Source organism: Melopsittacus undulatus, chromosome 1 (assembly GCF_012275295.1).
Source record: "Melopsittacus undulatus isolate bMelUnd1 chromosome 1, bMelUnd1.mat.Z, whole genome shotgun sequence".
Lineage (NCBI taxonomy): Eukaryota > Metazoa > Chordata > Aves > Psittaciformes > Psittaculidae > Melopsittacus > Melopsittacus undulatus.
Genome location: NC_047527.1, coordinates 83194423 through 83207208, shown reverse-complemented (window position 1 = coordinate 83207208; position 12786 = coordinate 83194423). Strand labels below are relative to the sequence as shown.

The 12786-nt window shown below is 40.0% G+C and overlaps 1 protein-coding gene across 1 annotated transcript; it reads right to left on the bottom strand.

The window, feature by feature from the left end:
• Positions 1 to 10064: 10064 nt before the first annotated feature.
• Positions 10065 to 11625, bottom strand: MC4R (melanocortin 4 receptor). The gene has a single exon (XM_005149943.3). The coding sequence runs from the start codon at positions 11103 to 11105 to the stop codon at positions 10110 to 10112; it is 996 nt and encodes a 331-aa protein (XP_005150000.1). The 5' UTR covers positions 11106 to 11625; the 3' UTR covers positions 10065 to 10109.
• Between the last annotated feature and the right edge of the window lie 1161 nt (positions 11626 to 12786).

The window sequence follows — 12786 nt, the reverse complement described above, 5'->3', positions numbered from 1 at the left end:
TTCCATGTTAAAGACCAATGAATAATGAAACATCAAAACCATTCACCAAATGGTTCAAATTAATACAAAGACAGGTGGCTATGCTGGCTGTGTTTGATTATATAAATTTGGAGTGGTAACTCTTCCCAATGTACCTCTGTGGTTGCAAACTCAAATGCCCAGCGATAATACAGATAAAAGAAATGTCACTAACTGCTTTAATACTTGTAGCATGTAAAAAAGTACTGCCACAGCTGTGAACTATTTATTGGGAAATGACAGTTCTTATCGATCAGAAGTTAACATGAGAGAGGAGATGTCCTTATACCCTAGCTAAGAAGGAGATAAACTTAGAGCTTGGGAGGCTTAGCAAGAGGTGATCAGGCAGCCCAGGACACAAGTGAGCTTTCCTCAGGAGCAGTGAAGACTAGGGTGAAGGGCAGAACTGGCAATGTGTCTGGATCTTAATGAGGTGAGGCAGCCACGGCAATGCTTTGGGCATCTGGTTACTTCCAGGCAGCAGCACTTCCTCTAGCAGAAGATGGGGAGGAGGTCATGAAGCAAAGAGACACATGCACATACATACACACACATTGGCTTATGCATTTTATAGTGCCTGCAGAAAATATGCCTGAATATCTTAAGATGTGTAAGCAAACTGGCCACTGGCCTCATCTCCCAGGCAGCTCCCTATCAGGACATCAGGTGGATTCCTATTGGAAAGCAGCTTCTGAGAACAGCTATGGCATTGTCCACATGGGGTTAACATGAAGCTATCTTACCTAAAGCAGTGGCCATCTAAATCTCAAAAGGCCCTGTTCTCAACAACCTTCTCACCATACTGGTTATCCTCAGCACTAGAGGAAGAAGTGTGATGTATGTGACCTAATAATGGTACAGTCAGTTTCTGTTCCCTCCCCCAATCACATCGGTGACCATAATATCATTTAGCATCATCCTTAACTGCACTAGATAACCTAAGGGGGAGTGGTAGGCACAGTCAGGATACTTCTGCTTTCTGTCTCTTTCCAGTCCAATAAAATTTACAATTTTGATCTGGTGGTCTTCACCCTTTCAACATTCTTTATTTATTATTTCCAGGGATCGTTCAGCTTTGCTCAGGTCTATGTCTTTACAGCTACAGCTCCACACTCCCATTTTCTTTTTTCCCTTTTTTACTTTTTTTTGTGATGGGAAATGACATTTCATTTAGTTAAGAATGCTTTTCTAACTGGAAAACCAACAGGAAGAGTATGCCCTTAAATGGCTAGGGAAGGCAGTAAGTATATACATGTATATATATATATAAGTATATATATATATAACACTGCTCCATAATGCTTCTCCCATTTCTAGTTATTTGCAGCTCAGAATTTCTGAACTGTATGTTGATGTCTGCCATTAGTAAAAGTCATTGGATTTTCCTTCTGATGGTTTGGGCAGTCCTTCCTTGAAACCATGTACCCTTTCCAACATCCACAGCTCCCTTTGACAGTAAGCTTCAAAAGTCTACAGCCAGCTTCCGTCATATCTTCTGAATCCTGCTTGAATCAGATCCATGAATTGTCCTGTATTGATTCCACTGAGAGAAAGAGTTGTTCCTTATCTATCTTTTCCTTGCCACGCATCTATTTATTAACATTCCTCTTAAATTGTTAGGGACAGGGTTAATTGTCACAGTAGTTGAAAAGAATGAAGGAGCAGAAGTCCAGGTCTGAAGTACAATGTTTGGCAGGTACTTATATCTATTAATTTTATAGTAAGACAGTATAAACAGATTCCTGCTCTATGACTTTGCAACGCTTTCTGTCTGAGAAATTGATTTTTCTTCAGAAAACAACATTTGGCTCATTAAAACTAAAACAACAGCCCTACAACCTACCTCAAAATGCCTCTTTCTAACTAAATTTCATTTAATAAGACAGCATCTTATTCACTTCATTGATTTTACTCCCACAGACAAATAAAAAAAAATACATTTATATAAAGGAAAAAATTAACTCCTAGTCCTATTAGTGTCCATGGTTTTGTTTTTCAATGTCTATATGCAGTTAATTTGCATGGTGCAAAGCATCACAGCCATTTCAGTTCTACACAATAATCCCATTTCTTTCAGAGCTAAAATAGCTGTGATGAAAGGACTCTATAAAGCTCGGAATGTATCAAATGGTGCACCATTTTATAATTCTGTATTTGACAACTAAGGCATCACATGTGGCAGAGGTAACTGAGAATTCATAAAGTGAACACTATCTGGATACCCATAGGACATTTTAGTATTCAGAATGTTTGGATACACAAAGGATCCTAACTTTGCAGCATCCAAAATCAGAGATGTTTTCTCTGGCTCATATTCAGAAATAGGTGAAGCTTTCTGAAAATTTCAGTAAAATTTGGCTGAAAATATTTAGTATGTCTACAACTGTTAAATTTGGCTAAATTTTGGAGCCTTTTATGATACACATACAGTGTACAAAACTCCATATTTATTTTAGTGCATATATCTTACTACTGACCAAGCTCTTACTGGGACAGTAGCTCTGATATTACTGGCATAAAAATATATTTTAAACATGGCCCACAGGAAGGCCTGTAAGATGATGAAACTTTAGTATATAACTTAAACTCATGTCAAACTAAGTTACTGAGATTTCGCCTCTGAGTTTTGGTCAGTGTCCCATCCTCCTGAGCTAGCCAAGCGCTCTCTTTTGCTTTCAGGGAAGGGAACAGTCTGGGTCACCAGGTTCCAGCAAGATAGTGACAAATATGTGATTTCCTGTAGAAATGATGGAAGCTTCACAGAGATAGATCCTCCATGAGGCCAGAACCAAATTTACATTCCAAATCCATAGATAAACCCCTTTGAATCGCCCGGCTGTTGGATATTACATTCCTGCTGTGCCAGCAGATCTTCAGGTGTGAGAGTTGTTTGAAAAGCAAAGGAGATGGGTCATCTCTTGCTTCAGCTGTCCCCTCAAGGATTCACTATCTCAGTCCTTTGCCTTGGACAGTTTGTAAGCGATGAATAGTCCAAAGTTGAGCAATGCTGGTGTGCACTGATACACATTTCACTAATAAACAGTGATATATGATACAGTGATATCGCATGGAATACCATCCAATTTGATCTGGAGGCAATTCTTACTGAGAACCAGCATCTTTGTCTCAGAGGGACAAATTAGGCTGCCTGTATTACTTGTGAGCATTGCATTTCCATGGGTGAAACTGAAGACAATAATCATAAGAAAGAAATTACATCCACCTCATTCTCCTGGTAAAAACTTCAGATAATAAATAAAGGTTTATTTCTACCAAACACAACATATTTGTGTTTGTCTTCATTCTCAGCCAGTTGTGGGTTTTTTTTTTTTCCAGTTTTCCTGTGTGTATCAAGATAATTAGAAGCATCAGTAATAATTTATGGCACACACTGTAAGATGACTTTCGATGCTGTAATGCAAAATCACACTAGTCATCAGAACTTGGCATGCTTATTCAGAGGCAGTTAGATCTATGTATAGATTCCTACTTTCCAGAAAGCTTTCAAACTCCCTTGGCCCAGCCAAAATTGGGAAAGTGTAGAAAGAAATTACCCCAGTAGCAGCAGTTTAATTTTGCATTATTATTTATTATTATTATTATTATTATTATTATTATTATTATTATTATTATTATTTCGTACCCCTTCTTTTCTCTCCACTTTCAAGTTGAAAGCCAAGTTTGATTGTTGTTTTTTCTTTTAATACAGCACTCTTCAGGCTGTACTAAATACAACTTCAGAAAGCGTGCTAGATTTTTTATGTACTTGTGGGGTGTAAGTTGAACTCTGCATGACCTGTGTTAGCATAAGAAGAAGTCTCAGAACCACACAGAGATGTTATCTCAGGAGAAGATATTTTTATAGCAAATATTATCTTCATAATATCATTTAATTCCTCTGTTCTTCAAAATGGTTGCTGCAAATCATTGCATGAATAAAATGTTTTGTTTATACTCTGCTGATACTGGCTCCAAATGTATTTGGACTTCCATTGGTTTACTCACCCACTGACCTTTACAGAGAATAAAGCTTTAACAAGCCATAATGTGTTTGTTTCAAAAATAGTTAAGTATGGCAAATTGCACACCTATATGATTTCCAAGTTTGTTTTTACCACCTGGAAACCTACAGATAATATTTTTTTATTGATGCATGGCACAACATATGTAAGATTTACGATGTATCCCTGCTTACACCACCAGCAGAGGCTGCAGGGTCTGTGAGTCCCTCAGGGCTGTGTCAAGAGGGATGTACTGGGATCATATCTCAGTGATAAAAAGCCGACTGCAGTTTGTGCAGAAAAGACTATCTGAAAATCAGTTAGAGAAAGGGGATAATTCTGAGGATTGAAATAATAGAAATAAAATGGGATTCAACAGTATGAAGTTCAAAGTCATTTATTCAGAAGCTAATAACAGATTTTGAAGCTCTAAAGTGAGAGCTCTTCAGCAGAAGAGTCAAAGAGGAGAACATTTTTGGGTTGATTAGTTCATCACAGGAGGTAAAAATCCCAAAGGAGACACTTCAAAGCTGTGGACATGAAAAAGGGAAGTAATTTATTTAGGTGAGTTTTCTGTGGAATTGAACTAAAATGTATAGAGCAATGGAACTGAAAATGAAATGGTCACCTGAAATGGTGTTCACGATGTTGCTGCCTGCCATGTTGTACCGGGTGCAGGTGCCCCTGTGCTGTTCCCTGTGCCCACCGGCTGGTGGTGCCCGGTGGCGGACACAGCCGGCCCCACCCGGCTCCAACGGCCCCACCGCAGGGCAGAGCTGAGCCCCTCCGCCACGGGCGGGCGCCTCGGGGAAAGCCTGGGTAAGGATGGGCAAACGGTGCCTGGCAGCCAGGGCTGAGGGGAACCGGGTGAGAAACAGCCCTGCGAACCCCGAGGGCAGAGCGGGAGGGGATCCGGGAGACCGGCAGGGATGCCCCTGGAGCACCGGGAGGGTGGACGTGCGCTGGAGGAAGCTGCAGCCCGTGGAGAGCCCACGCTGGAGCAGGTTTATCCTGAAGGACCGCAGCAACTGGGAAGGCCCCATGCTGAAGCAGAAGAGTGTGAGGAGGAAGGAGAGGCAAAGAGGAGCTGTTGTGGGTAGATGGCAGGGCCACATTGCCCATCCTTCTGGCCTGTTTGGGTGACAGGAGGTAAAGGAGTCAGGAATGAAAAAGTTGAAACTGGGGTGAGGGTTGAAAAGGGTAAGTTCCCCTTTAACAGGGGAGAAAGTTGTTATTTTAGTTGGTGTTTTTGTTTCTCACTAGATGAATCAGTAATTATTTTAATTTAATAAATCAAGTCTGTTTCACCTGTGATGGTAACTGGTAAGCAGTATCCCTGTCTTCATCAAGACCCAACAGTTTTCTCATACCTGTTCTTCCTATTTCCTCCCCTCATCCCACTGAGGTGGTGAGTGAGCAAGCAGCTGAGTGGGGATTTTGCTGTTGGCCAAAGGCAAGCCCACTGCATAGGCAGGGGATGACTTAGGGAACTCAGATTGATGCAAACCAGAAAGACAGAAATACACCAAGTGTGAACAAGAAAAACTGAAACAAGTTAACAGTGTTTGCAAGGGAACAAATGGGCAAGAGAGCAACTGATGAATACATTATGAACTTGAAGGAGATGATTTTGAATGCACAGTTCTGAGAATGTCTTCTTCTATGAACAGAATGGGCAAAGACATGAAAACCAGCTAGGACAACAGAACCGTTTGAAACAAGGAAAAAGCCCAGCCAGGTCAATTCATAACTGGGTTTACCTGGCAGTATCTGTATTAGCAGTAGACAGTTCCTGTGACATGTGAAGTATCTATAATAAGTGAAAGAAATATTTCATCCAAAAAAGAAATCGTAGGATACTTGAAATATAATTGAAGAGCTCAGAATATTTATTTTAAATATGAAGTAATTTCTGGACAAACAAGGAAGATTTCATCCCTAAAGGTACATTTTCTGAGAGCTCCTTCCAGTGGGATTGAGACTGCAATTTTATTCAAGCCTGTAAGCAATACAGTGTATTGCAAGTAACATTAGGACCAAGGTTCTTCACCAGAATTCAGATTGAGAATAAAGAAGTGCCAGTGACCATGTTGTGTAATAGGATCAGTTTAACAACAGCACAGTCATTTTAGAAAGTGTGCTCTCCAGATCTATTAAAGGCATAACTGAAGACATTGTTGCTGTGCATTCAACAGTCCCATCAGTGCATTTCTCCTTGTTTCCAGATGACAACATGTTTCAGTTGTAAAAGGGATCTTGGATCATCATTCAAAATCCGACCTACTGAGACCAACTATAGCCTCCTAAGTGCTTTTTTGAGTCTTTTGCTTTGTTCAAAAACTAGCTAAAAGATAAATGCCCCTCTTGAAGAAAGACATTTGCTTCAAAAGTTTTGTGTGTTATATTACAGCTAGTTGTGGGGAAAGAGTAGAGAACTCTACTGTGAATTCCCAGCTCAAGCAAAGACTGCCTTCTAGGAGCCTGAGCAAAGAAAGCCATTAGCCCCTTTTCTCCAGCAGAAGTGAAAATGTAAATCCTTACATGTGTACAGGGCAGATGCAGGGGAACGCACCATGATTACATAGCATGACTAAAATGCTAAGTGCTAAAGTGATTAGTTCCCAGATACTTAAAGAAAGAAAAGCTAATTTTCTTACATTTTCAAACAGAATAACAAAGCTCCAGCAAATTGTGGAAAAAATGCTACACTCTCCCCACTCTTCAGCAAGCTAGATGAACTTATTTATCTCCCAAAGTACTGATTTCTGTGGCTCTCTGCTGGAAAGCTGCTAGAGATAAGCAAACAGAAACTGATCCTGTTATTTAGAAGGAACAAAGTACCTGAGAACAGGAAAATTATCTATGTAGGAGGTTTGCCATCAATTTCAATAAATTATGCTGTAGAAGATAATACCATGAAATGAAAAAGTCCTCTTTAATAATAAACTCCATTTTAAAATGTATGTGTCTATAGCTTTATACAATAAATGCATAAGAGCTGCTAAAAATCTGGAATATATTTTTAAGAATTAGATTTCTAAATTAAATTTAGAGCTTAATGGGGTCACAGCTGTCTTGGCTAGTCTTTGTCCAAATAAGTGCAGAAGAGAGGCAGAAGTGAGTTTTTGGAAACTACATGGAAACCATTGAAACAAATTAATTACTATTTCTCTTCCCCTTGGGTTGCAAAAAAAAATTGAAATTATTAGTTTTAAGAATCAGCTGGGTGTTCAGGAAGTTATTTATGGAAACAGAGCCTCTTCAGAATTCAGATGTGTTTAAATTAGGTGTTCGGTCCTTATACAGCTTAAAGGGAGAAAAAGAGACTTTCAAGATAATGTTCAAAGGACCTAAGGTAGTATTTTGCTCTTGTGTCACTTTCCACTGGATTCTCTCTGCATCCATAGACTACAAAGGGACTATCTGGAGCCAAATATCAGAACTTACAGTCATATAAAAGGTATAGAAAGTAAGGCAAAACAAAGACCAAGTGAGATTTGTGTTCCAAATGGCATCAGCAATTTCTTGCATTATTACCAGAGTATTTTTCCATCATGTCCCATCTCCCTCTGTGGGAGAGGGAAAGGCCTTTAATAGCATCCATTGGATTTTTTGATAGAGTATCAATTTAAATACTTCTTTTTTTTTCCTTGAGCTTTAATCCTCCTTCTTTGACTACTTTCATTCTTCACCTAGTGGAACCAGGCAGGAATGTATTATTGAAATGTTTATAGTTTCCTCCAGAAGAAAATAAGTAGAGTTACTGTAATAGATATGTTTCAACATCTTCACACTACAACCCTGTGATGTGGCAATATCATTTACTAAAGCTGAGAGAATGTAACAGTGTGTGTTGCAAGAAGTGTGGTGGATTGAGTGGCCCAAGGGTGTAGGAGACCTGACATCTCTGCTGCTGGCCTACCAAGGAATTTTGATGAACAAAGTCAAATGACTTTCTTATTCTCCCTGTAAGTAAATTGAAGTTAAAGATACTGAGACCCACCTTCATGCTCGGTCCTGTGTTCAGCAGTAGCAGTCATCTTTGTCCTTCTTAGTAGCTGGTGCATTGATGTATTTTTGACTTTTGGCCTCAGAACAATGCTGAAATAACAATAAGGGAAATAACAAGGGAAGAGAATACAACTGCTCACCACCTGCTGACCAATACCTGGCCTGACCCAAGCAGTGATCTGGCCCTTCCAGGTAACTGCCTCCAGTTTATAGACTGGTCATGAAGTGCTGTGGTATGGAATACCTCTTTGGCTAGTTTGGGTCAAGTGTCCTGCCTCTGCTTTCCCTTGACTTCCTCTTCTCCCTGGCAGAGCATGAGACTCAGAAAGTCCTTGGTCAGAGTAAACATTACTGAGCAGCAACTAAAAGCATCGGTGTTATCAGCACTGTTCCCAGGCTGAAAGTCAAAACCACAGCACTGCACCAGCTACTAAGAAGGAGAAAAATGACTGCTACTGCGGAACCCAGGACATGCTCTTTGACAGAAGACCAAATGTTGTCACAATTTTATGATAGCCTGAAAAGTTAACCACCACTGAAAGATCAGTTTCTGTCTGGAGGAGAATCCAAGGAAGCAGACGTTGGGCTCTTCATTGTATGCTTTTTTTTTAACAAAGGAACAAGAAGCTTGAGGTAACAAGCCATTTCCAAGAAAATTAATATTTCACTTTATATTTAATATAATTACTTAATTCATACTCACCTTGGTAAAATCAGGCATTGAATACGAAAACCTAAATTATTATTTAAATTTTATTTTGACTTTTTAAATCAGAACTTTCTGGGTCTTCTAACAGTTTTCACTGTGTTTTTATACATCTCCAAAGGTGCTAAAATTAGAGACCTGAGGTCCTTTTTATAATCTGTGGAGAGAGAGTAGCATTTCGGACTGAAATGGGGCACATAAATTAGACACCTGAAAAAGTGAGCTGACTTTAAACAGTAGTAACACAGGAGGCTGCCACATACAGAGAAGGGGTTTACAGACTCACCAGTCACATTGCTTTCATGTGATGGCATTGTCCTTGCAATGCTCATGTGGACCTGAGGTGCTTAGGATAAATTAACATGAACTGAGCTCTCAGTAAGGAACCTAGCAGTGGATCCCATCAGCTAACACCACACTTCAGAACAGGGGACAGTTTGTTTCTAATTAGGATATATTTTCTTATGAAGCAGAGAGCCCTTCTTGCTCACAGCACCCAGCATCTAAGACCAAGGAAGAACTAAATGTTTAAACTGAATTCCTTCTTCATTTACATCACATATATCTCTCAGTGAATCTTTACATTGATGCTGGCACTATGAATGTTAATACTGTACCTGCTTCAGGCTGAATGGAGGGTGCTGGTCTACTTGGATGTCAGTCTAGAAAATAAATCCATGGCTAACTGATGCTCCAGTGAGCAATTTCAACTTTGCAAAAGGTACTCTCAGTCATCATCTTGAAAAAAATAAAGCAACCCAAACCTCAAGCATTCAATTGTCTGTATAGCAGGCATTTGAAAAATCTCGTTGTTGTAGGCAATAACTGTAGCAAAGAACAGAATTGCTGCTTGTCGTGTAGGAGGAAAAAAGTTCAAAATAAATGAATACAACTCATCGGTTGGAACAACCTTTATGAAAAATCTGCTTTCTGATTCCAGAGAACCTCTAATCAACTAACAGAGAAGCATATGCTCTATTTTAAGCTGTGCATAATGTAATAGATAGCTATAATTACTTCAATAGAATAAGAACAGTATCAGTCAATATGTACTGTAAATCAGGCAAGTTAGTTATTTTGTCAGCAGTTGGAACAGACAGCTGATCGTGTTTGTTAATATTTCACATTCATCATTACATTTATTTGCTTACTTACAAATTGGTATGAAGTGCTACTTTCCAGCCAAATAAATCACAAACTGTAGATAACACAAACATTGCACAGAAATATGAATTACATGTGAATAGGATACAAGCATGAGAGGGATGGGGGACAGAAAGAAGTGGTCACTCTTCAAGATTTAAACCAAAATTGATCCAAAGGCTTGCAAGTCTTTGCTGCATGTTGTATACACAGTAACATATCCACCTAGTTTAATATTTGCCAGGAAAATCGCAAAGCCCTCTCAGGCTACAGCAGCATATAATCTCCTTGAATGTTTTCCTGAGCTCCTGACTCCGGAATGCATAGATAAGTGGATCGATGATGGAATTGCACATGATGAGGATGAGGTAGAAGTTAAAGTGGGACATGAAGCACACACAGTAAGGGTTGTAGGGGCAGGAGATGTAGAAAATCAGATGCAGGAAAAATGGAGCCCAGCACACAACAAAAACTCCAATCAGGATGGTGAGAGTGATGGCCCCTTTCATGTTGGCCCCTTGGCGAATAGGGCCAGTCCCTGGAAGAACAGCAATCTTTTTGATATGTGTTCGAGCCATCATAAACATGTGGACATAGAGGGATGCCATGAGAATGAGCATAGTGAAGAACATGCTAATAAGGCAGATGATGACAACACTGCTGTCAGAGTAAATGATAAACAAAATGCCTGAGACTGTGCAAGCAGCCCATATGCATGTGATGATGACCCCTACACGCTTCACTGTCATGATATTATGGTACTGGAGGGCATAAAAGATAGTAAAGTACCTGTCCACTGCTATTGACAGAAGACTGCAAATTGATGCAAGCAAGGAACTGCAAATCACTGAGTCAATAACATTGTCAATGTTTATGGTAAAGCTCTGTGCATCTGTGTCTGTATTGTTTAGCAGCGTGATGACAATAGTTTCTGATCCATTAGATACACTCACTAGCATATCAGCCACTGCCAAGCTACAGATGAAGAAGTACATTGGTGAGTGGAGGTTCTTGTTCTTGGCTATTGCCACAATGACCAAGACATTCTCCAGCAAGCTGATGATGCCCAGAGTCACAAACACTTCAGGGGATACAAAGAGTTGCTCATAGCAGCCTCCTGAGGAATGGCCCTTTCCATTCAGCTCGCTGGCACTTCCATGCAGTCCATAGCTGTGGTTCCAGAAATGGAGAGGCTGGAGTGTCCCATGGTGCTTGGTGAAATTCATATTATGGAGATCCCTTTCAGCTTCCTGCTTTTAAAACTCCTGGTCCTTCTGCATTCCTTTGAAAACCTTCTTTGCCTTTTCAGCTTGGGAAGAAAAGAAAAATAGCCAGCACCAAGGAAGGCAGCAATTCAGAAGACTTTGACTGCTGTTGCAAAATAAGGTTTCAAACACAGAAATTCTGATTTACTCTCTCACAGATGCAGTTTCTAATCATCATCACATTTACCTTGGTGATCTATGTCACAGAGTCCCAACAGTCTGTTATTTTGCATCAGATTCTTCCCTATGGTTAGATCCCATTTAGCTCACTGGTAAAATGCAGGACTTTTTTGTTCCCGTCCATTAAGAGAAGCAAACATAAAATGCCCAAGTGACAGCTGCAAAGCAGAAACTAATTTCAAACTGCAAGCACTGGTCTCACTGTCAGACAGTGCATGCCAGCTGCCTGTTTTATGGGCACTCCCCGCCTCTGCTTTGCTTTCTAGCCAATCAGGCTCCAGAGCCGCAGAGAGCGGAGGGGCTTCTGATTCTGCGAATCTCTGAAACATCACACAGCACAGTAGATTTGGATGCAGCATGAGCTACCAGCAGCTGCAGGAAAGCAGAGGGGCTGATGGAGATTTATTTCTTTTCTTTAACTTATCAGTATAGTATTTTAATTCTGATTTTTAGTTAGCAATAATACAGGACTGTACTAGCAATCTTACTGAATTCCTGCAGCTGAACTGGTGACTTTTTATTTTTCAGACTGTGACTTACTGTGATTTACTCCTGCCCCTTCTGGGACACATAGCTGCTTTGCCTTGAAAGACAAGGAAGCAAGAGAATACTCATTTCCTCTCAGTTCTGTCTCCCAGATCTCCTTTGCATTGCTAACTTTTCTATGCCTTAGTTGTCATTTGCAAGATGTGTTGTTACAAGGTTGCATTGTACTCTCTAAGCTTCTTATAATTTTAAAGAAATTGAGAATATGTAAGGACCAAACTCAGAAAGGAGCCAAAGTCACAAATGGCTTCAGAAATTGTCCTAAGAAAGGAGTTTTCCCCAGGTAATAGCCTTCTTCATTGTTTTATTTCCAGGAATGAAAAGATGATACAGTTGATTGCAGAAGCCCTGTTGCCATCAGGAATTAGGATGTTGGGCAGAAAAAGAAAAGTCGGTATTTAGAGCAGATGAAGGAAAGCAACAGGAGGCAAACTTACATTCTGTAAGAAATGGGGCTCATCCAAAGGAAATGACACAAAAGCATGACATAAACACCTTAAAAATCCACCCAGAGGGATGTCCTTGTGCTTAACTGGCATGAGCTGAAAGGCAGCTTGTGTGCAGTATTCCAGGGAAAGCCCTTGAGAAGGAGGAAGGGAATGCCAAATGAATATGAAAAGACAGGGACAAAAGTTGCTTTACTGTTTCCTCTTCAAGCATTGCAATTGAGGATTGAAAAACAAATTTACTGAGCAAAGCCTAAAGTACCAGTGCATTTTAAAGGTATGGAAGCTATAGGAAAGTCAGTCATTACACCTGAGAGTAATGTTTGCAAGGAAGTTGTTTCAATGAACATTCCCAGCCAACTACCAGGAAGGCTGTGGAGGAGTCTCTGTCTGATGCAAGAGACTATTTTCTTCAACTTCTCAAACTTTCTAAGTATTCTATGACTTAGCTGATTTTAAGATGAACAGCA

What these genes read in the sequence shown, in the direction of transcription:
- MC4R (XM_005149943.3), bottom strand. Translation starts at nt 11,105, where the DNA reads ATGAATTTCACCAAGCACCATGGGACACTCCAGCCTCTCCATTTCTGG.